Genomic DNA, 25,095 nt, shown 5'->3' with positions numbered 1-25,095 from the left:
GGATGAAAGTCGGCATTATTATTATTATTATTATTATTTCAAATTATAAATATGTTAAATTTGACTATATTTTAATTTCTATATTTTTAATAAATTTTTTTTTTTTAATTTAGTTCACGTCTAAATAAATTTTACATTTAGTCGAAATTTTTCAAAATTCACTACTTCCACTAATCGAGGCCGAGCATAGGAATTTGGGTCTCTTCTCTTACCCAAATCCATTTGAGTTGTAGGACGTTTTCTGAAGCTCGAGACTGTTGGATGTGGAACGACTAATTTAGGGAATGATCATGGGTTTATAAGTGAGGAATACTAACTCGATTCGTATGAGGCCTTTTGGGGAAGCCCAAGGCAAAGCCACCAGAGCTTATGCTTAAAGTGGACAATATCATACCATTGTGGAGAGTAGTGTTCATCTATCAGAGACTTATCTACTTTCTAATCCGATTGCCCCTAAATTTATCCAAAGCCCATTTGGATCTTGGGACATTGCTCAAGCTCAAGTGTTATCTGCTTTCTAGTCTGATTGTTCTTGAACTTACCAATCTCGATTTCCCAATCCCATTTGGGTCCTAGGGCGTTGCTCAAGCTCGAGTCTTATTTGCTTTATAGTCTAATTACGGATGAACCTTTCCAACCTCAGTTCTTATATTTAAAAATATAAAAATAATTCAAGAAGTGGCAAATGGCTTAATCATAGAAAGAAAAAATCTGCAGGCCATAGACAAAAAAGGAACAACACAAATCAAAAGAACAAAAAAAAGAAAAAAAAACATTGCTTGAAGTCAACAGTTTCAACAAATCATGTATAAAAAACTTTGTTGCTGGCCAAACATAACACAAAAAGTCCCACACCCATTTGAATTTGACGATCAAAATTTGAACTTTTTGAAATTATTTCAAAAACCCATTTGAATTTGATGATCAAAATTTGAACTTTTTGAAACCATTTCAAAAACCCATTTCTTTTTTGAAGTTTTCTTCTCAGCCAAGATGGGGAAGGCTGCAAAATGGATATTGAATCTTCTTCTTGGGAAGAAGGAAGAACATCAGAAGAATCAGAAGAATCAGAAGAAGAAGAAGATGGGTTCTTCTTCTTTTTCTGATCACTCTGCAAATTTGAAGCTAAAATGGAGTTTTAGAAAGACAAATCTTCTGTTAACTCATAAGCTTTCTAAATCTGTTGGCTCCATTCATACCATTGAAGCTCTCAAGCATGTAGCCATGGCAGATCAGAAGAAGCCACCATCGAGTGCTCGAAACGCTGCTGCTACGACGATCCAATCCATGTATCGGTCTCATTTGGTAATTAGTTTTTCGTTTTATGTCTTTGGTTTCTCAATATAGTTGAAGATTGTTAGGAAGGAGTCTCATATTGGATAATTTAGAGAATGATCGTTGAGTTTATAAGTAAGGAATACATCTGCATTGGTTTGAGATTTTTTTGGGGAAACCCAAACCAAAGCTAGAGCTTATGCTCAAAGTGGACAATATCATACTATTGTGAAGATCCGTGATTCCTAACATGGTATCACAGCTAGACACCGGGTGGTGTACCAGCAAAGAAGCTGAACCCCGAAGAGGGTGGACACCAAGTAGTGTGCCAGTGAGGACGCTGGGCTCTGAAGGGGCGGATTGTGAGATCCCACATCAAGGGAACAAAATATTTTTGGAAAGGGGTGGACACCGGCGGTGTGACAGTGAGGACGTTTGGCCCTGAAGGAGGGTGGATTGTGAGATTTACCCGCGACGACACTGGGCCCTGAAAGGGGTGGATTGTGAGAGATCTCACATCCGGGGAACAAAACAATTTTGGAAGGAAAAGCCCAAAGTAAACAATATCGGCCTGAAATATATTCTTTACTGTTTACTGTTGTGATTTGCTTATGTTTTTTCTAGGCAAGGAAGGCATTGCATGCTTTAAGAGCACTGGTTAAGATACAAGCACTTGTGAGAGGCTATCTTGTGAGGAAACAAACAGCTGCTACCTTAAAGAGCCTGCAAGCTTTGATGGCAATCCAAGTTCGAGCTCGGGTGAGTCGGATCCAGCTGCTTGAGGACGAGGAAGAGCTTCTCGAAAGGAGGCGACGTAAGCGTATCGTTGACACCAATCTCGAAGAAGTATACAAAGTAAATTCCATGATTCATCTCGTCGCAGTTTCTAGTTACCTGCTTGATTACTCACTCACTTTGTTTACTGGTTTTTCTTGGCTTTTCTTAGAGACTAAACATGAATCTCAATGAAACTCGGAGATCATATACGAGCAAGAGTGACCATATAAGTCGTTCTCAAATCGAACAGATAGTGAATGAATCAAATGCTTGTTCTTGTAGACGAAACCTTTCGATCCCGAGGCAGTATCAGCACAAAGATCACTCCGGCACCAGGGAACCGAACATGTCCAAACCAACAGCTGAAACAACCTTATTTTCCATGGATCATCCAAGGCGTTCAGATTTCGTGCCTAATGACCATCCATTCTATCCAAATTATATGGCCAAGACAAAAACATCACGGGCAAAAGTCCGATCGCAGAGCGAACCGAAACAACGTCCGAGTTCAAGTGCACATCAGCTAAAACCGAGACCATCTTAGCCATCTTAACTGTTGTAAATTTACATTCCTACAACAGAAATGTTGCATATCAGCTACTACTAATGAGCTAAAAACTAAGGACGACAAATAACCGCTACTCGCTAGCTAGTCTATCGAACTAAAACGACTATAATCTATAATGAAAAGACGTTTTTCTCCTTCTCGGCATCTTCCCAAGTGTCAAATATACCTCGAGAAAATGCGACGACTCTGCACATCAAAGAGTGGTTCATGTTTCCTGCTTGAGATTGATTTCTTTGAAGCTCTTACTCAACCAGATAGCAGTTTCTCTTGGGGAGACCTTTTCGGGCCCAAATGGCTTCAGCAACACCCCGAGCTCTTCGTACTTCTCCTGCTGCAGCAATCTCGCACTAAACTCGAGCAGACCTTCCAAAGCCTCGGCCCTCTGTTGTAACGACGACGTATCAAAATGGCGTTGTCGTAAGTCTGATGAGGTATGGCTCGATGCCCCAGCCGTTGCATCCTGAGCGGAGGAATCACTTCGAGCGTCTCGGTCATCTTGAAATAAGCTGCATTGTATTCCCTGCCATGCTTTGGTGTAACCACGAGTTGAACAAACCTTGTCACAAACTTGGATTGTACATTTGTCTTCGGTTATTGAACAATCAGTGTGCTGCAGGGAGCTCGTAGATCCATGCGTGGATGGCAGTGAAGCACGGCGAACACGAAAAAATGTATCATCGTATGATGCTAAAGGGAATTCAGCAATCCGGTCAATTCGTGGAGAATTCACCGAGACATCCGGGGACTTAATGTGGTGAAGAATACCAACATTCGGTCTGCAAGCGCTTTGATCGGTGGTAGCTTTCGTATGCAACGGGAACGATGCTCGACGAACATAAGTAGATGAAACTCGGAGCTGCTATAAACAAAGATGAGGTCTCAGTTAATGAACCAAAATTGGTATAAATAAGCTATAGATCATCCAGACTCACCAATTTCTTATTGTTTTTCAACGGTTCATCGCGTTTTTCCCGAGTGGCGTAAGCTTTCGATAGAAGCCGTGAAGTTTTAGCATTAGTTGCAGACTTGGCAGGCATCTTTCGAAACGCTTCTCCACCCTGAGTGTCACCAGTGGTCGGTTTGCGACTCGGGTAGTTCTGTTTATCATGTATATCATGCGTTGAGCTGGGAGAATCATACTCTATTACCGAAACACTTGGATTTATAGCTCGATCGTTGCTTAATGAATGGCGCTTAAAGGGCAATGGCTCGGAGAACCTCGTCTTCTTCATATAATTGGGTTCGGACCAGAGTGCCGGTAACGTATTCCGTCTCGGAGAATTCAGTTTGAGATTTATCTGAAGAATGTAAGGCTGCAAATGAGGATGACCAAGTAGTTCCCCAGCCTGCCAAACAAAGTTATTCAAAACACTAGAGTTGGGGAACCTATATAACATGATACAACAGAACATAAGGGAATTTATTGGCTAAAACGTTGAAGAAATAAACTTGGGAGATTTGCGTTTCTTATCGGTCGTTTGTATCGTCAATTTTGGCACGAACATTATATGAACAATCCAAGCCCACCGCTAGCAGATATTGTCCTCTTTGGACTTTTCCCTTTCGAGTTTTCCCTCAAGGTTTTTAAAACGCATCTGCTAGGGAGAGGTTTCCACACCCTTATAAAGAATGCTTCGTTCTCCTCTCCAACCGATGTGGGATCTCACAATCCACCCTCCTTCGGGGCCCAACGTTCTCACTGGCACTCGTTCCCTTCTCCAATCGATGTGGGACCCCCCCTTCAGGGCTCAACGTCCTTGCTGACACACTGCCTCATGTCCACCCCCCTTCAAGGCTCAGCCTCCTCGCTGGTACATCGCCCAATGTCTGTCTCTATACCATTTGTAACAACTCAAACCCACCGCCAGTAGGTATTGTCCTCTTTTGCCTTTTCCTTTCGAGCTTCCCCTCAAGGTTTTTAAAACGTATCTGCTAGGGAGAGGTTTCCATACCCTTATAAAGGATGTTTCGTTCTCCTCCCCAACCGATGTGGGATCTCATAATCCACCCCCCTTCGGTGCCCAACGTCCTTGTTGGTACACCGCCTTGTGTCCATCCCCCTTCGAGGCTCGGCCTCCTCACTGGCACATCGTCCGGTGTCTATCTCTAACATCATTTGTGACAACCCAAGCCCACTACTAGGAGATATTATCCTCTTTGGGCTTTCCCTTTCGGGCTTCCCCTCAAGGTTTTTCAAACGCGTCTGCTAGGGAGAGGTTTCCACATCCTTATAAAGAATGTTTCGTTCTTCTCCCCAACCGACGTGGGATCTCACATAAGTACTAAAATAACTATGGAAATTGGGGCGGGTAATGCAATTTTGATCCATATGGCATTCGTTGATTGAATAAGAAAACTAGAGGATTGGATAGATCAGATAGACTATTAGAGGGTTTTCTTTTGATCATATCAGAGCGGAATATGAGAGGAGAATAACACATACACTTGGTCGAAGCTCGGGGTTTTTACGTAGCATGCTTTTGACGAGACCTCGACTGCAAACCGAAAAGGAAAGCGATTAGATCGACAATAACGCAGACGAACAAGAAGTCAGGGAGAAGATGGACTTACAATGCACCAGAGTATTTTGTTGGAAGAGGAGCCACTATGGACTTGTTAATCTTAATGATAAGAGCTTGCATGTCCTGCCCAAAACACAACCAAATTAGAAAAAGTAGCAAACCTGACCATTCAACACAATAGAGCCATGACAAGAAGGCCATACAAAACTCGCCTATTTTCGGTATTGTACTCGAAAACGACATTTGTGCAACGTGGAAAAAAAGAGGGCTAAAACGTAAATTAAAGAGGATGAACGTTTAAAGGGTAATGGTCGGATTTGGGAATCGTAACCATTGATATATGTTTGCATATTATACGTGGGGCAGTTTTTCTCGAAGTGTTCACTCGAAGTTTTTAGCTTGAATTTCTACATGTACTAAAGTTTGTACATAGTTGCCTAACTTTCCTAGTAATCGCCCCAACTGGTTGGAGAGGAGAACGAAAAATTCTTTATAAGGGTGTAGAAACTTCTTCGTAGTAGACGCGTTTTAAAAATCTTGAGGGAAAGCCCAAACAAGACAATATGGGCTAGTGGTGCGCTTGGACTGTTACAAATGGTATCAGAGCCAGACATCGGGCAGTGTGCTAGCGAGAACACTGGTCCCCGAAGGGGGGTGGATTGTGAGATCCCACATCGATTGGTATATTCCCTCTAACGTTATGAGATCTCACATTGGTTGGAAAGGGGAACGAAAAATTCTTTATAAATGTGTGGAAACCTATTCCTAGTAGACGCGTTTTAAAAATCTTGAGGGGAAGCCTGAAAGAAAAAACCCAAAGAGGACAATATCGGCTAGCGGTAGGCTTGGGCTGTTACAGATGGTATCAAAGCCAGATATCGGACGGTGTGCTAGAGAGAACGCTGGTCCCCGAAGGGGGGTGGATTATGATATTCCACGTCGATTGGAAAGGGGAATGAGTGTCAGTGAGGACACTGGGCCTCGAAAGGGGGTGGATTGTGTGGAAACCTCTCCCTAGCAAACTCGTTTTAAAAACCTAGAGGAAAAGCCCAAAGAGACAATATCTGCTAGTGGTGGACCTTGGCTTACAAACGTCCTCGGCATGGAGTGGACTAGGTCGGACCCTAGTTATAAAATAAACTCACACTAATTATAGAGGGAATGGAGTTATCTAATGGACATAAGCTACCATAGAATCCATCAGCCCAACAACTTCAAAAGTTGAATAGTTTATGAAAACAACAATCAAGTGCTCGAAGATGAGGAAATGGCGTTCGAAATTCCCGAACAAGAACAAATGACGTTCGAAACTTACAAACGCTTTGAATGCAGGCTTTAGAGCAGTCATCTCATATATACAGCATCCTGACAAACAGATGTGAAACGGAGTCATTTTTAGTCAATAAAGGCCAAATAAGGTTCGTGGTCAGGTCGAGCGGTTCCTACCTAAAGACCAAATATCCGACTTCGAACCGTAAGGTATATCAGCAAGAAGTTCTGGACACATATAGCTCGGAGTTCCTACGACCTGCATTATCATGCCAAGTGTTTAAAAGAACAATAGCAAGGTATCACAAGCGAAAACAACTACTAAGAAACTGATGCGTCGTCAAATTACACACCGAGGACGTAAGATCGTCTGACGTCAACATTTTGGCTAGTCCAAAGTCACCTGGTTCATCAAACATGAATTACTATCAAATTTCTGTTCGTACTTGCAATTTTGATTCTATATATATACACGGTGGGGATGGAGGAAGAGTTCACTTACCGAGGCGTATATCTCGATTTTTAGTCAAAAATATGTTCGAACACTAAACAAATCACATGATATCGATGGTTAGTAAAGAACTCAACATATTCGCATTGACATGATATCGATTTTTAGTCAAAAATATGTTCGAACGCCAAACATTAGGGACTAAAGTATATATTTAGCCAAAAACGTATACACATCGAACCTTAACATCTCGGTGAAGGATATGATTCGTGTGCAAGTAATCGAGTGCCATCAGAAGTTGAACTAACCACTTGCAGAGTTTCTACGAAACGAAATGAACGATGAACAAGATATAAAAAGAATTAACGAAACGAAAAGAGATTTTCAATGTTATTAAGAACCTCTTCGGGGAAATGAACGCTGTTCGCTTTTTTTATCGTTTCGGCCCTGTGGAAATCGAATCAATGTAGGCTAAATGGAGAAGTAATACAAAAAAAATGATGAACATGATGAACATTGGGCTAGAAAAGTACTTACATGTCCCCTCCTTCACAATAACCTATAATAATGCACACATAGCAACCCTGTCAACAAAGAGAAACTAGATTAGATGTAACGGCCCAAACTCACCGCTTATTTTAAAAACGTGTTTGCTTAGGGAGAGGTTTCCACATTGTTATAAAGAATGTTTCGTTCTCCTCCCTAATCGATGTGGGATCTCACAATCCACCCCCTTCGATCCCAGCATCCTTACTGGCACACTGCCTCGTGTACACTCCCTTTAGGGCTTAGCCTCCTCGTTGGCACATCGCTCGGTCTCTAGCTCTAATACCATTTGAAACGGCCCAAGCCCACCGCTAGCAAATATTGTCCTCTTTGGGCTTCCTCTCAAGGTTTTAAATGCGTCTACTAGGGAGAGATTTCCACACCCTTATAAAGAATGTGTTGTTCTCCTCCCCAATCGATGTGGGACACAATCCACCCCATTCAGAGCCCAGCGTCCTTGCTGGCACACTGCCTCGTGTCTACCCCCTTTAGGGCTCAGCCTCCTCGTTGGCATATCGCCCGGTGTCTAGCTCTAATACCATTTGAAACGAGCCCAAGCCCACCGCTAGCCGATATTGTCCTCTTCGGATTTTCCCTTTCGGGCTTCCCCTCAAGATTTTAAAACGCGCTTGCTAGGGAGAGGTTTCCACACCCTTATAAAGAACGTTTTGTTCTCTTCCCCAATCGATGTGGGATCTCAGAATCCACCCCCTTCGGAGTCCAGCGTCCTTGCTGGTACACTGCCTCGTGTCCACCCCCCTTCGGAGTCCAGCGTCCTTGCTGGTCCACTGCCTCGTGTCCACCCCCCTTCAGGGCTCAGCCTCCACGTTGGCATATCGCCTGATGTCTGACTCTAATACCACTTGAAACGGCTCGAGCCCACCGCTTGCAGATATTGTCCTCTTTGGGTTTCCCCTCAAGGTTTTAAAACGCTTCTGCTGGGGAGAGGTTTCCACGCCCTTATAAACAATGTTTCGTTCTCCTCCCCAACCGATGTGGGATCTCACATTAGACCAAACCGATACGAAGGATGAACTAGAGACGATCAAATGGTAAGAACGAATGATTTAAGAATAACGGGAAATTTATTCTTAACCATCTTAAACGACCATCGATATCGTTAAACTGTACATGTTTTAAGTGTAGATAGCAACATTAAACAGCACATTAGTAATAACTTATAGTGATTAAAGCTCGATCTACCTTCTCGACCCATGAATCCTTATACTCCACAATAAATGGATTCCATAGTCTAGAAATGAGCTCCATCTACAAGAAAACAGGAACGGATTAGCTCGAAAAAACGACATAAACGTTTCTATCATAACCTCCAATCGACCAAAATCATGGATGATCTATGCTTAGCTTTCCAAAATGTTCACATAAAGTGAAAGAAGATCTAATGTTCATTTTGATCATTGGTTGTTTCACAAAAGCATTCCTAGTTACGATAATCGACGAAAACCGAAACGGTCATGGCAGTAGAAGAGAATCTAAACTCATTCTAAAGCACCCCGACACGATTATAGTAGAACATGAAAAGCTAAAAAGCAACAAGACAAGACAGGTTATTAACGACTCGAGAAGTATGTCGGAGTAAAAAAACACCAACCTCCTGGTGTGCAGATCTACGGGACCTATCGGTCTGACGGGCGAGGCGAATTTTTTTCAACACATACCTTAATATATAAAGGTCAAAATTATGTGTCACGCATATTCAAAGTTTTAAAGAGAGGAAATTATGAAGAACTATATGAAAAACAAAATAATTTGGTAAAGAATACTTGAACTTCATTGTCTAACCTTTTCTTTTCATGCTTATGTCTCACAAGAAGAGCAGAGCCAAAGGATCCTTTCCCTATTTGCTCCAATATTTCATATTGCTCCATTTGGACAGCTTAATAGTCCCCTTTCTCTGAGTACACATAAGAACAAAAGTTAATCAAAATCTACTTTAAGTCGCTAGCATAGACAATGTAACGGCTCAAGCCCATCGCTAGCAGATATTGTTCGCTTTGGGTTATCCCTTTTGGGCTTCCCTTTGAGGTTTTTAAAACGTGTCTACTATGGAGAGGGTCTAGCCCTACTCCGACTAGTGTCTCGCACTGTTCGGTGATGGGCTCTGATACCATTTGTTATAGCTCAAGCCCACCGCTAGTAGATATTGTCCTCTATGGGCTTTCCCTTACCGGCTTCCCCTCAAGGTTTTTAAAATGCATCTACTATAGAGAGGGTCTAGCCCTACTCCTACCAGTGTCTCACACCGTTCGGTGACTAGCTCTGATACCATTTGTAACAGCCCAAGCCTACCGCTAGTAGATATTGTCCTCTATGGACTTCCCCTCGAGATTTTTAAAATGCGTCTAGTATAGAGAGGGTCTAGCCCTACTCCTACCAGTGTCTCGCACTGTTTGGTGACTAGCTCTGATACCATTTGTAACGGCCCAAGCCTACCGCTAGTAAATATTGTCCTTTTTGGGCTTTCACTTCTGGGCTTCCCCTCAAGGTTTTTAAAACGTGTTTACTATGGAGAGGGTCTAGCCCTACTCTGACTAGTGCGCCACACTCTCCAGTGATTGGCTCTGATACCATTTGTAACAGCTCAAGCCCACCGCTAGTAGATATTGTCCTCTTTGGGCTTTCCCTTACGGACTTCCCCTCAAGGTTTTTAAAATTCGTTTACTATGGAGAGAGTCTAGCCCTACTCCGACCAGTGTCTTGCACCATTCGGTGACTAGCTCTAATACCATTTGTAACAACCCAATCCCACTACCAGCAGATATTGTCCTCTTTGAACTTTCCCTTTTGGCTTCCCCTCAAGGTTTTTAAAACGCGTCTACTATGGAGAGGGTCTAGCCCTACTCCGAGCAGTGCATCACACCGTCTGGTGACTAGCTCTAATACTCCTATTTGTAACAACCCAACCCCACCACTAGCAAATATTGTTCTCCTTGGGATTTTCCTTTCGGGCTTCCCCTCAAGGTTTTAAAACTCGTCTGCTAGGTGCTAGGGAGAGGTTTCCACACCCTTGTAAGGAACATTTTGTTCCCCTCTCCAACCGACATGGGATCTCACAATCCACCCACCTTGGGGACCCAGCGTCCTCGCTAACCCACCATCCAGTATATGACTCTATACCATTTGTAACAGCCCAAGTTCACCACTAGCGGTGGGCTTGAGCTGTTACACACTCTATCTGTTTTCCGAGCATAGACAATATCACAACTAAGTAAGAAACAGAGATATTATCCAACAAACCACATTGAATTCACCTTCCATAACAACTGCTTCACATCTTTAAACAAAACTAAAAGATTCAGCCAAAAAAAAGCAGAAAAAAAACAGTAAATATGTAGTTTTCATTTCAATGTTCATCACTTCACTAAGAACACTACAAAATCTTCAGTTCATCTCAAACATAAAATCTTCAAATGTAAACAAAACCCCAACCCAACAACAAAAAGAGAGGCACCTGAAAGTAGCAGTAGAAGAAATGAGGATCCAAGTAGAAGAAAGAAGAGAGCTACAAAGGAGAGAAGGAACGACACCGTTTTGGAAGCAAAAGGAAGACAAACAGAAGCTGCAGCTGAAGGGGAAGAAGATAGTGAAGGGGTTCCGCCATTGTTGGGATTCAAAGTTCAGAAAGCAACCTTTTTTCCTCTTAGTTGAGAGAAAACAAGATATGGGTATGGATTTAAAGGACGCCAAAGGACAAAATCTTAGAGAGAGAAGAACATTGGTGTGGGTTTTAAAGATAAAAAACACTGAAACTGGGAGTGTTTTAGAGAATAGATAGATGAATATATAATGGGATTACTAAAATTCTTGAGATAAACAGAGCGGAGAGAGAGAGAGAATGATGGGTCAAAGTGACAAAGAAATGGAAGGAAAGGGAGTTAATGGAAAAGATTTGGGGGATGGTGGGTCAATTTGCAATCTAGAGAGAGAACGAGCGAGAGTCTTACACGAAAACGAAACATTACTTATAAAGGTCTAAAAACCTCTCCCACATAGACGTATTTTCAAACTGTGAGGTTGATGGTCATAGGGTCAAAACAGACAATATCTGCTAATAATGGGTTTTGGCTATTACAAATGGTATCAGAGTCAAGCGAGGACGTTTGGTCTACAACGGGGGTAGATTATGAAATCTCACCTTGGTTGGAAAGGAGCACAAAACATTCTTTATAATGGTGTGAAACATCTCCCTAATAGATGTGTTTGAAAACTGTGAGGCTGATGATGATATGTAACTAGCGAGAGTGAGCAATATCTACTAGCGGTAGACTGGGATGTTACAGTATTTGTCTTATCCACAAAATTATGTTTTCTAAAATTTAAAATTTATTATATACAAAATTAACGATGCAGAGACCAATTAATTACAACTTTTAAAAATCGTCAATTTTAATGTAACTAAGTGAATAAATTATTATTATCATCCAAAAGATCAATAATTCGAGTTAATTTTTATTTCATAATAATTTAGAATATTTAAAAAAAGTAATAAAGTTAATTTGGTTAACTATAAATTAATATTAAATCTAAATAGTTAAAAGTATATGGACATAAATGGTAGAATATTAAAAAATTTAAAATTTTGTTTTATGAGCCATTTATGTAAATCTTTCATCTTTTTTTCCTTTTGAATAATTTTTATTTATTTATTATTATTTTTATTTTATTTTTTTCAATTAATTTTGTTTTTTAGTGTGTGATTTTGAGAATCTAGGTAGGGAATCATGAAAGCAATAAAAATAAAAAATAAAAAAATAAAAAAGTGGGAATAATTAAAAAAAAAAAAAAAAAAAACAATTAAACACATTTTCAATTAAAAGGCAAAAACTTTATGCCAAATTTGTGAGTGAGAATTTAATGGATATATATAATTCATTTCTTCATCTTAGTGATATTTTTTTTATAATTATTTATTTCTCGTGTTAAAAAATTAAGTTATTAAATATTATTTCTGTATTTTCTGTATTTTATTGTCCGATGCACCGGATAGATCTGGAGTTTTCTATTATCAGTTAGTTATTTATCTTTTTTTAGAGGTCACCCAACATAAAAATTATTACGATTGACCCACTGGAAAAATCGTTTATATCTTTCTAAACCATCATATTTCTAATAACCACTCTTGTTCGGATGTGATTTCGATTCGTGAATGTACACCTTACGATATTATTCTTAATATTTTATAAAAAATTTAAGATTGTCATCCGAGTAAAAATCGGATGAATACTGAGACTCGGGCAGGTGCAACAATGACCTGAAGCGGTATCGTTATGTGTTTAGGTCCTCATTTGGATTCAAAATCTCAAATTTCATAGAATATTTTAACAAATTTCTACTCGATCAATAATCTTAAAATATTTATAAAAAACGGAAGAGGTTTAATTCTTTCATCATTGTCATTCCCATTTATAATAAAGTTTTTTATTATTATTTTTGGGGGTAAGAAAGGAAAAACAAATAAAGAAATATAATTTATTTTTTGGCCAATTTTGTGTGTTGGAATTTGGAAAAAAAAATAGAATTTATATTTAATGACCAAAAATGGAGGAAGAAAAATACACATAAAAATAATAAATGTATAGAAATATTTCAGTTATCTTTTTCCTTATTTTTTATTTTTTATTTAATTAGTTACATTTCAAATAAATTCTATTTAGGTTAATTAAATAATTTATATCCTACAAAAAAAAAAAAAAAATACAGCATTTTACACTATTTTTTTTTTAATTTTTGTATAAATCTCTTTAACCGTTAGAATTATATTTTAAAACATTTTTCTTACTTTTTTTATTTTATTTTATAGAATAGAATATTAAAAATAAATGAATAGATTTAGAATCGTGGTTCAAAATTTGCTTCGTTATTTGAATAATAATAAAAATAATGTAAAATAATATAAATATATATTGTTTTACGAGAATCACTTAAAACAAGATATTACTAATTTTAAATAGTTAACAAAATAGTAATTTTAGAACTATATATATATATATATATATATATATATAATTTTGGAGTTAAAGAATATAAAATGGGTGACTTGTTATAAAAAAGATATAAATAGTTTTAAAAAAAATATTTTAAATTAACAATAATATTATTTATTTCACAAAAATCAAGTGAGCATGGGATTTATTAAAAAAAAAAAGGTATATATATATTTTCTTATCCACATGCTTTTATTTGAATTGAATTATTTTTATTTTGTGGGTAATAAAATAATAATTCTACTTTGGACATATGCTTTTAGCTTTCGGATATTTTAATCCTTATATTCTTCAAATGTTTCTTTTAAATCTCGATGCTTTCAAAATTTAATCGTTTTAATTTCTTTATTCATCTTTAATTTTTTAATCATAATTTTAATATATTATTATTTGGCTAAATTAATAAAAATATTTGAATTTTTTCTAAATTTTCAATAATATTCTTAAATTATTTTTTTAAAAAAAACTATTTTGAATTCCTCTTCCTACTTTTTATTTATTTTTTAATTAAGCTATAAATTATATTGTAAAATATTTATATATAATAATAATAATAATAATAATAATATTGTTGAGACAAAGACAAAAAAAAAAAAAAAAAAAAAAAAAAACAACCTGCTGGGCTTCGCTGTCTTTTGTCAGCTCTTGGCTGAGTGGGTCCCACCTAGAGGATATATGTTTGGTGACAGAGATATGTTGTTCCAAACCCCGGATTGGCTCATTCATTTTCCTACCTTGTTTGACTACACTCATTATATATATAAATTCAGTCTAATAATTTAATAAATAACTTTTAACATATATATTTACTCGGTTGAGTTATATCATTGTATTTATTTACTCACGTAACATTAAATTTTTTTATTCATAGTCAAGAATTTTAAACTTTTATATTGATAATTCTCTATCATCGACGCTGTTACTTAAATATTGTCGATATAGGTTGATCATCAACAAGAACTAAATGGCATGATTAAATATGTTAGTTTTAACAACAAGGATTTTTTAGCAAATAAAATGGAAAAGACCCGAGCCTACGATATTCATGAAGTGAAATACATCCACCGTCTCACCAGATCAGTTAAACATTTTTAATTTATTTTTATTTTTATTTATGAAAAATGAAAAATGAAAGCCTAGAACGTGATTTGTTCAAACAAAAAATGTAGGGACAATGAAAGTAAAAAAAACATGGGAAAGCTAAAGTGGTGTCTTTTATTTATTTATTTATTTATTTTACGTCTCGTATTTAATAGAAAATTTTAAAACTAATATTAAATAAATTTGGATATATTTTTTAAAACTTTATTTGAATTAAGAAGGAAAATAAAAGTGTTATGATCAAATGGTTTCCAATCTTTTGGGTACTTTTTAGTTACATAAATCTCGCCCCAATCTATCACTTAATTTCAATCAATCATTTAGAGGAGTAATTATTTTAAAAAATAACGTGGTTAAAAAAAAAAGGCCAGATCAAATTTTTACCTTTAGAAAAAGTAATAAATATTTTATGATCAATATTCAAACTTACCAATATAATTATGAAAAGATTCGAACATCTTACCTATTGGTTCAATGAACACTTTATTGATTTCTATTAATACATAAATAAATCATTAATTCTATTTTTCTTATTTTTAATTTCAAGTTAAATCATTTTTTTATGTACTTCTAAAATGTATATATAGCATACTCAACCAATAAAAGAATAATTTATCATTTTCTTTACCAACTCTCCCTAATATTTTTCCTCTTTGAAAACGGTCTAAATTATATGTTCGGTCGATCCAAAACTAAGATCGCGATAATTACATCTAATAAAAAAAGCTTATCAAGTAGTCAATATGAACACAACTCAACTGACACAAAGACACAAGGAGACAAGGTCTGTACTCTCGATAAAGAGGTCAGAGGCTCGGATTCTGTACCGGGACTTACAACTAAAAAAGGGGCAAGAAACTTGCCGCTCAAGTTTCTTTTGTCAAAATCTTCATCTCTAGAATCCCAAGAATTAATATTGTTCATCTCTCATACCCCTTTTAGACTGACATAAAGAAGAAAGGAGCAGAGAAACCCTACATTCAAAGGACATAGAGAGGAATTTGTGTACATTCTTCCCAATGATTTCATATTTATAGAAGATTGGTATAGAATTCTATAACTAGAAAGAAGAAAGAATAAGATTTATATCTTTTTGTAGCTGTGTCGTCCTTAACTTAGGCTAAAAAAAAATACATCACTTCTTATATTTGGGACTTTATGGAAACACAGAAAATTTTCTTCTTAGGGAAAAATCACAAGAAAATGAATTAATATAAACTACCAGTAGCTAAATGCTAATCAGCCTCAGTTCAAAGGAGGAAAAGTTAAGGGGAGACCTTCAAGCCTTTCAATACAGAAGACAGCAGAGAAAGCTTGTGTGGAGCTCTTTGCTTGTAATCTTTTTCCAAGGCTGTTGCTGCTAAAGATTGGAGCTCTGGACCCTCCTTGTCTTCTCGGTTTCGACCTCTCGTGAGTTGTCCAATGGCAGATGAACACTGGTTTGCAAAAGAAAAAGGGAATCAGCTTGAAATAAGACAGAAATGCGAGGAATTGCAGGCCAATTGCCTTTTGTTTTTTTTTTTTTTTCATTTTTGTTAAAAGTATAATTCTGGTCTACGTTTTGTTTCTTGGTACTGTGGTATAACACTTTAATGTCATGCGGTCTCATGCATATGAAAAGCTAAAGCGGTATCATGTCAACTTTTACAATGTCATGACGGGTTTTGTTGCTATTTATTTGGTAACTAATGAGAGGACCAAATTGTCACAACATAAAAAAAGAATAAGGTCTAAAATGAAATGAGAGATAATGTAACTGCCTAGCAAATATTGTCCTCTTTGAGTTTTCCCTTTCAAGCTTCCCCTCGAGGTTTTTAAAATGCATCTGCTAGAGAGAGGTTTCCGCACCCTTATAAAGAATGTTCGCTCCTCTCTCCAACCGATGTGGGATCTCACAATCTACCCCCTTCAGGGTCCAACGTCCTCGCTGGCACTCGTTCCTCTTTTGTGAGATCCCACATCAATTGGAGAGAGGAACAAGTGCCAGCAAGGACGCTATTGTGAGATCTCACATCGATTGGAGAGAGAAACAAGTGTCAGCGAGGATGCTGGGTCTCAAAGGGGGTAGATTGTGAGATCCCACGTCGGTTGGAGAGGGGAACAAAACCTTCTTTATAAGGGTGTGAAAACCTCTCCCTAGCGATGCGTTTTAAAAACCTTGAGAGGAAGTCTGAAAGAAAAAGTCCAAAGAAGACAATATCTGCTAGCGGTGGACTTGGGCTGAACTACATGGGCAAGAAACATTCAATGTTATAATAAAACTTAATTTGGGTTAAAGCTGACAAAGTCTTCACATAGAGGAAGCACAAAACTCAAGATATCAACCGAAAATGATGGATATAGTCTTCACATAGAGGAAGCACAAAACTCAAGATATCAACCGAAAATGATGGATATACTCCCATGACAGTGAAATGTGCATCAGATATAAGGTTATAATGAATATAACAAATTGCTATATGCAGAAGATTGCCAGAGAAAGCTTACCAAGCAAACGCCAAACAGGGCTCTGGTATTTTTGCCCCCACTCAAGTCTATAGTAGATGCGTAGTATTTCTTTGCTGTTTGAAGGTTTTCTAGGCCGCCTAATGTGTAAAGTACCTGTATTCAGATAAAGGTTTCGAGTAATTACTTGAAAGTTGAAACGAAGTTAAAGAGAATGGTAAAACAAAGTTTAACTAATACTACGCTTTTGCCAGAAAACAAGAACATCTTCTAAAATTTCCAACACGAAAATCGAGACTAGGGAAAGCAAGTTTGAGCAAGATATGTCGATAAGCAACGCCATGCTGAACGAGAGCTCCTTTCTGCAAGGGTTTTTCTTTCATTCTTCTTTTTTTCTTTTCAAATAATTGAGGTGTAGGGGCTCCACTAATTGCTCACTGCACAAAAATGTTTTGACCACACTAAAACTAACTCCAAGAGACAATGAGTTTCAAGTTTTAAAATTTCCATATAGAGACTTGAGCTTAAGACCTTGGAGAGAATCTCCAAGCATTCCAAATCCTCAATATCAGGGTCAACTCTTAAGGTGCTCCTCAGGATGAAACTGGATCAGGTATCCAAATTAAATTTCGTCATCGATCGACTTGCAGTTATAGCACAAAAAAAGGCATTTTCTTTGGGTTAAACGCAGCCTAACCCGAACAATCCAGACACAGCCTACATTGTCAGTAAAATATCAAGAGGTGGACAGCTCCATTATCTCACCACCTAATGCCTAATAACTTGCCTTAGCTATGCCATAACTTCAAGGTGACTAAACCAAACGCCAAAGCATTGATTTTGTCATTAACTCTTTGGAGCTGTCCAAATTCTCACCCAAATTTCTCCAGTTGGTGTGCATCAATAAAAGACAACCCAAAGCTTCCAAATTCTCACCCAAATTTCAGCAATAAAATGGAGTTAGAAGTTAAAAGGCTACCAAGAGCTAAAGTTACAAAAAAAAAGAAAAAAAATCCCTTCGGTTGATATGAATCAATGAAAGACCATAGCTATGAAAAGAAGCCTAGCAAAAACACTCCATGATAAGTACACCAAAAAAATAAAATAAAATAAAAAGCCCAATTAGTTATTGCATCTTATCTTAATTGATTATCAATTAACACAAGAAAACAAAAGGACCTAGCCACATTAATGAGTATTACCTAAAGATGATTTATTATGCAGCAAATAACTCATCAACGCAAGAAATCTATCTAGGAAATAGACTTAGCATGGTGGAGACAAAATGACTCAGGAGAATAACGTTGTCATAGATGTTAAAGAAAGTCCCGCTTTTGACAATCATGTGATCTCACAATGGACCCATGCAGCCAACTCCAACATGAAGCTCTGTCAAATTATGAAATGATGAACAAAGTATTTGCAAACTTTATATACACATCACAAGGAGAACTATCTCTTCCAACATGCTTTCCCACAATAAACTTCCAGAAAACATTACAATTAATGAAGTAGAAGATATAGTCATCAGGGATGAAGAGCCACTTACATCTGCATAAGCTAAGTGATATAGCGGAACTGTGGGCTGAGATAGTATCAGCTCCTCGTAGCAAAAAACTGCTTGCTTGTACCTAAGATACAGATACAAAATACAAACTTCTTAATTGGGAACACAAGGACACAATTTGGACACTACTGATAGATAGAAAGGAACATGAAAAGGGAAATTACTCACATTTGGAGAGATACATATAGTTCAGCCAGTTCTCTCCAGGCATCATGATCGGCCATAAATCTACGATAAAGGGAGAAAAGAAATCTGAAAGACGCCTTTTTAAGCATTTCAAATAAGAGGCATGCAAAAATCTGCTCACGTTTCAAGATATTTGTTAAGCCATTCAATAGCCACCGCAATGTTGCCTTGTGATTTTGCCAGGGCAACCCTCCTCTTATGTACTATCTGTTCAAGTGCAAGGAAGGAAAATGAAATATCTGAAAGGCTTATATAGCTATATCTATAGCTCATCATATATCTCAAGTGATTATACTCATAATGGAATACCATCATTAAATAAAAATTGCACGGGAAAAAATAAAAATATCGTTTCACAAAGAACAGTTAAAAAAATTACTTGATCACATGGATTTTCCTCTAGAAAGCTAGCGTAAGCTTTTTCAGCCTCAGCCCACAATTCCTTTGCTTCAAGCAACATAGCCTCTAGCCTCCCTGTGACAAGACAACCCCATAATCCATCAAAGTGCTTGTAATGTTTATCTACTCAGAATCTGTTATATCAACAATATGCAATTTGCTGATGTAATCAACAGAAATTCCATTCACAATGTGAGAAACAGGTTGAGGATTCTGAGATCCAGGATCTAATAAAGTCGCAAAAACTGCCACAGATTATAGTTAAATCACATAAAATACAATTGTACAGTGTCCACCAAAAAATTCCCTTCGAAACGAAATGGTTACTTAACTGACACATTTCCTATGAGGACACGCACTTTAGTCAGGAGAATGATAACAGTCAAAGGGGATGCATGATTTGACTCCAATGCAACAACACAAGGACAAGCGATTGGTTTATTCCCCATTCCTCTAGCCCATGACATACCATTGCGCTCACGAGTAGAATCTTAGCACGAGCCTACCTTCGCATATGTATCCAAACTTAGACACCAAATAAAAACCTTAACCTTCCTAGGAGTTGGACATTTTCCCCTAAAATAGAGTTGCATAACACCCAATTGAGGATGGCTCCAAAATCTACTACACGGTCCAAGAACAAAGAGATTTACATAAAAATACCCAGGCTGCACCAAAGCCACCACTATCTGTGCCTCCCTAGTCTCAAATTGAGAATTTCTAGCATCACCATCAGGCAATCATATCCATCCACCAATCTATAGTTTAGCTCCTTTTCAGATCTAACGACAAAAAACCAGCCTTTAAGTTTTAGCAGCTTCGAACAGTAGCCCAGTGATAATCCACAAAATAGTGGATGTGACTAAAAGCCTTTTAGAAAGATAAATAAACTTTGAATGATAAGAAGATGGTTTTGTAAAGTAAGTGATTTTCAATGAACAAATTTAATTTAAAATTGTGTCTTATCATGAAATATTAATCTTTTAGAAATATGCTAATTGGATTGAAATTCCTTTTTAAACCCTTATAAGATATTGTATCTTCAAATGTATGAAGTTTACTGCTACAGCTTCAAAATGGAACTTTTCAGCCTGAGAGCCCTTGCAAAATATGTACTTTGGTAAGAAAACCTTGTTGCGTCTATATATTCTCATTTCTTTACAAAATGACATATTATCACAACCGAGTTGTGTTCGTATCACAAGTTCATGCCCATGCTTTTTATATTATCGGATTTAATAAAATTGAGTACAAATGTAATGATGGGTGAAGCGAATGATAAAGGATAACAAGGAACCGTAAGCCATGAAAATAGAATGAATTGGATATCTAAGGTAACATTTACCACAGAGCAGCCTTATTGTTAATCACCAATGAATTGAAAATGACAAAGCAATTATAATAAATAGCTAAAAAAATAAGTCGACCCTAGAACATTAGGTAGTCAAAAAGAAGATTGCCACATTGTGGCATATTTAGCTCACGTGAGTAGGCCAGCCAGTCGAGTGGTTTCCAATCCAAGGCTCAGCAGCTCAATTGCCTTTACCCGACCATTGGGTTTACCATAGGTTAGTATTTCATACGTTATTGGAAGTTCAATTATCAGATATGATGACAAATAAAGGGTCAACCTCGGTTACAAAATCAAACAAGAATACAAGTATAGAAAAAACAACAATTTATTTTTAACATACCAACTCTATTACTCTGTGGAAATTTCTTCTGAAGAACCTTTATGCAATCCTACAATAGATTGCAGAGTGTAAGGCATTAATTCAAGGCAAAAAAAAAATCTCAAAACCAAGCGTCATCAAATGACTAGACTAAAATGAACTCGACCAATCTGCAATTCAAGTAGTTAACTAAAGAAGTGTAAATTGCACCTTTGCAACATCTATAGCTTGGCAGTCCAGCGCTGCAATAGCTACCTGTTCGTACAGGGTCCATTCTACACCGAGCAAAAAATCATAGTCACGAAAACTTTTTGGCAAAAATTTAGTCATTGAGAAAGGAAAACCTTTAATGATACATCTTCCACGATACGATACAAAAGTAACAAAAAGAGGGATTAAAAGTCCGGTCTCACTTGTTTTTCAAAACAAGTTCATGTTTTTCCTGTTCGAGAAAAATAATTCCTGGACCTATATAATTTTTCAGTTATACATAAAGGAAACTGCATATGCAAATTAAGAAGTTCTAGTTGCTTCCTGGACCAAGAACTTCGGTAAAGAAGAAGTTTAATGCATATTTCAGCCACAAAAAGGTGTATGAGCCAAAAAAATTTAAAAACATGATGAAGCAAAACTTGCATTTAAAGTTTCTTTTGATAAACTATTCAAAAACAAAAATCAAAGTTAGTCCATCCAATGATCTAGTGAGATGTGCATTGAATCTACAGTTGCTCTTTTCTTTAAAGCTATTATCTTTTGTCCAGCTAATTTTTACATTACAATCTGCAATTGAGCAGTAACAAGGATACAGAAATCCAAAATTAATATTCAAATTCTTATAAACAAAGCAAGCAGTGCAAAACTTAATTATATGTTGATTCCTCCAAAATCCAAAAATTACAAAGCAAGAGAACCGTTAAAAGAAAAACATATCTTCATATCCAGATCGAAGAATGAACAGAGAGGGCTAAAACTCACCCTCTTGGCCGAGACCGGATCGCTTTCTGGAATCATTCAAGATCGACAATCCATGGTTTAAGACCTTATGAGAACGGCGAACCTTGAGTTTTCTGACGAGGGAAAGATACTCCCAAGCACCTCCACCTCCATTATCGACCTGGGTCTCGAGTCTATTCAATTCGGCCTCCTCTGCTTTACTCACCATCTTCGCGAAATTCAGAGAGTGGCTGAGATCGAGAATTGCAAAGAAAATGCAGTTAAGCACCCACCCTCTCAGCCCAGTTCCGTCGCCGGCCGGTTATTTGGATCTAGTAGCTGCAAGCCTGCAATGGAGTGAAGAGAGAGAGAAGAGAGAGAGGAGAGAAAATTTGACTTGGGATCGCACTCTGAAAAGCGGGTCGGGTTCGCTTTCTTTCGGGTTTCGGGTTTTGGATTTTTTTAATTTTTTTTAATTTTTTTATTTTGTTGAACAAATATCAAATGACTCGATAACATAATTGATTTTTTTTTCTTTAAAATGAGATGAAATTGATGCGATGGCTAATTTGTTATCATATTAATTATATAAATTATTTTAATGATATATTATTAAAATAAATGATAACAACGATTTTAATTATCTATATCGTTATTATATAAGAATATAACAGGTAAACAATGCATGCATAGTGTCACGATCGCACTCTTACGGCAGCGGGACAACGATTATGCAGCACTTATTTGAGGTAGTAGGATAATGTATTTTAACCCAACGAACAAGTTAGCCGTGAGAAATTTGGACATTGCATACAGTGTTGGCGTATGTTCGAGTATCGAGTCATGTTTGCGACAAGTTTTTTTAGAAAACGTGAGCAAGAAAATATATTTGAATACGATTTAAAAGAACTGAAGAAATCAACGTTATATGGCTATAAACAAAGAAAGAAATACTATGACTTAAATAACATATAACTCGGTAGGATGAAGTGACAACTAGTCATATCACCCTATGGTACATTTTGGGACATTTTAGCCCGAGCGGGTGTAGACATGATTTTGGTAAGTGGTCATACGCCCTCGTATTGACACAACTTGAAATGGTAAAAGGGTCTATCTACGATGAAAGCATGTAAAAAGGGTTTGGAACGGGCATGCAGCCATGGACAACACATCCTAGACAAGCGTGACCCGAACATCCAACATGCGACCATAGACAACACATTGTGGACAAGCATGACGATAACACATAGCACGATTGTCCTTGGGGAGTGTTGACCTAAAAATGTCGATGTTGATGAACTTTACTAGTGTCTCGTTTTCTGATTATATCCAATAAATATAAAAATTTTGAAAATTTAGAAACTTATTAAACACTATTTAAGCTTCACGGATCAAATAAATGCAAACTTTAATCAAGTTTTCGAGTTTACGTCCAGCCAAAGATAACGAATACGCCGTTACCCTGCGTAAATACAATCTACCCTAAACCTTATTACGACCTCGAACTTCCTCTTCGACTCCGTAGAATGCATATCCGAATCCGACCCCATATGAACCAAATGAGAAACCTGAGCTTGCAGGCTTCAAATTCATGAACAAGTTCAATGGTTGTTTGGATATAATGTTAGAAGTACAAATTTGCAGAAGAAGCAACCAAACAAAACCAAGATCTTATAAATGTATCTTTAACCTCTCCTTTATGTGTGGACTTAAGATAGTAATTTGAATCACGATGCTCTCGGGTTCGAACATAAGACCTCTTGCTTCGATACGATGTTAAGTTATTACTAATAAACTTAGAAAATTTGAACCGATAAGTTAAGAGCATAATTATGCTAAGAATACTTACAAGAAGGACGAGTTGTGCAAGTACTACGCGACGTGTAAACGTCAGTCAACGAGCTTAAAATATGCACGGCAAACTGGCAGATGAAAAGATCGATCACGAGCGGAAATGGTCAGCAGCTTCATCCTGGAAGCTGTAAGTTTGCTTTCACAATGAGAGAAACCAAAGTTAAATTCCTTCAAGGATGAGCAGAAAAATGATCTAACAAAGGTACTCAGAATAGCAGATATTGTCCACTTTGACCTGTTACATATCACTGTCAGCCTAACAGTTTTAAAACACGTTTGTTAGTAAGAGGTTTCCACACTCTTATAAGGAATGCTTTGATCCCCTCTTCAACCACTATGGGATCTCACAATCCACCCCCCTCTTAGGGTCCAGCGTCCTCACTAGTACACTGTTCGGTGTCGAACTCTGATACTATTTGTAACAGCCCAAGTCCACCGCTAGTAGATATTGGTTGCGGCCCGTTAAGTATCGCCATCAGCCTCACAGTTTTAAAACACGTCTGTTAGAGAGAGGTTTCCACATTCTTATATGGAATGCTTCGTTCCCCTCTCCAACCAACGTGGGATCTCACAATCCACCCCTCTTGGGACCCAGAGTCCTAACTAGCACTCCGCTCGGCGTCTGGCATTGATACCATTTGTAACAGCCTAGGTCCACCGTTAGCAGATATTGTCCGTTTTGGCCCGTTACGTATCGTCATCAGCCTCACAGTTTTAAAACGCATCTATTAGGGAGAGGTTTCCACACTCTTATAAGGAATGTTTCGTTCCCCTCTCCAACCAATATGGGATCTCACATCCTTTGTTTTCCAATATCGAAATACAAGCAATCCCGAAACTATGATTGTATAAGACGAAGTACCGAGAATAAGAACTAAGAGTACTGGCTTAAACATATCAGACAGAGAAGCAATATTAAGCATAGATATCATCTAGAGCTATACTGATATCCATTTACTTAGAACAGTGAGCTGTAGAGATGCTGCTCAGTATTTGTTTCAGAGCATCTTCAACGAAACTGTTCTTCAGAACTGTGATTGAAAGACAAGTAACTATTAACAGAACAAGTTCTTGCTGAAGTTCTACCATGGAATCAAAACATCAATGCAAGCAGCAAAAAGGACCTCAAGTCTTACCCGAGCCTTGTGGACAATAAACGATTGATCGAATCCCGGAGAACCCGAAGGACCGGCAAAAGGATCTTGGTCTTTCATCTAAAGCCCATCAGCCATGCTCGATCAATTTAGAACAATACATCGAGCGATCGACAAAAAACCGTCATTCAAGTGTGATGATTGCTGGAGAAAGTACAACATTTCACCAAAACAAGTCATTCATGACAATAAAGCTTGCCATACCCAAACTGGCTATCTGCGACAGTAGAAGGCCCTACAAAAAACGAAGAACAAAGAAGCTCGGGAAATCGTCGAAAGGAGCAACGCAAACAACGTTAGCACAGAATGTTGAATGTTGAAGCTATGAAAATAACGTTTACGAGCAATCGAGGCGGTCGACTAAAGA

General features: G+C 37.6%; 3 protein-coding genes across 5 annotated transcripts; 1 reads left to right on the top strand and 2 right to left on the bottom strand.

Annotated features, from left to right (window-relative positions):
- Nucleotides 1-118: 118 nt before the first annotated feature.
- LOC111804821 (protein IQ-DOMAIN 19-like) lies at nucleotides 119-2,596 on the top strand. Its single transcript, XM_023689619.2, has 3 exons — nucleotides 119-1,305; nucleotides 1,900-2,130; nucleotides 2,222-2,596. Exons 1-3 carry the CDS (start codon nucleotides 994-996, stop codon nucleotides 2,594-2,596), a joined length of 918 nt encoding a protein of 305 aa, XP_023545387.2. The 5' UTR covers nucleotides 119-993.
- LOC111805048 (serine/threonine-protein kinase Nek2) lies at nucleotides 2,574-11,227 on the bottom strand. 3 transcript variants are annotated; one of them, XM_023689910.2, is made up of 16 exons: nucleotides 10,881-11,227; nucleotides 9,212-9,323; nucleotides 9,021-9,087; nucleotides 8,612-8,677; nucleotides 7,400-7,446; nucleotides 7,264-7,309; nucleotides 7,104-7,184; nucleotides 6,914-6,956; nucleotides 6,765-6,814; nucleotides 6,589-6,670; nucleotides 6,458-6,507; nucleotides 5,192-5,265; nucleotides 5,064-5,115; nucleotides 3,553-3,966; nucleotides 2,787-3,479; nucleotides 2,574-2,624 (listed from the first exon to the last, which is right to left on the bottom strand). In XM_023689910.2, the coding sequence occupies exons 2-15, from the start codon at nucleotides 9,295-9,297 to the stop codon at nucleotides 2,826-2,828; spliced, it is 1,812 nt and encodes a 603-aa protein (XP_023545678.2). In that variant the 5' UTR covers nucleotides 9,298-9,323; nucleotides 10,881-11,227; the 3' UTR covers nucleotides 2,574-2,624; nucleotides 2,787-2,825. The 3 variants fall into 3 exon arrangements, with proteins under 3 accessions (XP_023545678.2, XP_023545681.2, XP_023545683.2); XM_023689913.2 differs by having other exon boundaries at nucleotides 2,574-3,476; nucleotides 10,881-11,224; XM_023689915.2 differs by lacking the exons at nucleotides 9,021-9,087; nucleotides 10,881-11,227 and having other exon boundaries at nucleotides 2,574-3,479.
- A 4,348-nt stretch (nucleotides 11,228-15,575) lies between these two features.
- Nucleotides 15,576-22,097, bottom strand: LOC111806143 (uncharacterized). The gene is made up of 9 exons (XM_023691506.2): nucleotides 21,760-22,097; nucleotides 20,995-21,059; nucleotides 20,806-20,854; nucleotides 19,092-19,186; nucleotides 18,834-18,919; nucleotides 18,695-18,754; nucleotides 18,509-18,590; nucleotides 17,002-17,115; nucleotides 15,576-15,950 (listed from the first exon to the last, which is right to left on the bottom strand). Exons 1-9 carry the CDS (start codon nucleotides 21,944-21,946, stop codon nucleotides 15,780-15,782), a joined length of 909 nt encoding a protein of 302 aa, XP_023547274.2. The 5' UTR covers nucleotides 21,947-22,097; the 3' UTR covers nucleotides 15,576-15,779.
- Between the last annotated feature and the right edge of the window lie 2,998 nt (nucleotides 22,098-25,095).

Source organism: Cucurbita pepo, chromosome 11 (genome assembly GCF_057944985.1).
Source record: "Cucurbita pepo subsp. pepo isolate OVF chromosome 11, ASM5794498v1, whole genome shotgun sequence".
Taxonomy (NCBI): Eukaryota; Viridiplantae; Streptophyta; class Magnoliopsida; order Cucurbitales; family Cucurbitaceae; genus Cucurbita; species Cucurbita pepo.
This window is presented reverse-complemented; position numbering and strand designations above follow the sequence as displayed.

Bases quoted from the DNA above. Each gene is read 5' to 3' on its own strand.
- LOC111804821 (XM_023689619.2), top strand. From the start codon at position 994: ATGGGGAAGGCTGCAAAATGGATATTGAATCTTCTTCTTGGGAAGAAG. The intron at 1,306-1,899 runs GTAATTAGTTTT...TGTTTTTTCTAG, and splicing joins CCATGTATCGGTCTCATTTG to GCAAGGAAGGCATTGCATGC. The intron at 2,131-2,221 runs GTAAATTCCATG...GGCTTTTCTTAG, and splicing joins ATCTCGAAGAAGTATACAAA to AGACTAAACATGAATCTCAA.
- LOC111805048 (XM_023689910.2), bottom strand. From the start codon at position 9,297: ATGGAGCAATATGAAATATTGGAGCAAATAGGGAAAGGATCCTTTGGC. The intron at 6,671-6,764 runs GTGTGTAATTTG...ATGATAATGCAG, and splicing joins CAGACGATCTTACGTCCTCG to GTCGTAGGAACTCCGAGCTA. The intron at 5,116-5,191 runs GTAAGTCCATCT...TTCGGTTTGCAG, and splicing joins ACAAAATACTCTGGTGCATT to TCGAGGTCTCGTCAAAAGCA.
- LOC111806143 (XM_023691506.2), bottom strand. From the start codon at position 21,946: ATGGTGAGTAAAGCAGAGGAGGCCGAATTGAATAGACTCGAGACCCAG. The intron at 18,920-19,091 runs GTAATTTTTTTA...GCACTTGAACAG, and splicing joins AGGAAAATCCATGTGATCAA to ATAGTACATAAGAGGAGGGT. The intron at 18,591-18,694 runs GTGAGTAATTTC...TCTGTATCTTAG, and splicing joins CTATATGTATCTCTCCAAAT to GTACAAGCAAGCAGTTTTTT.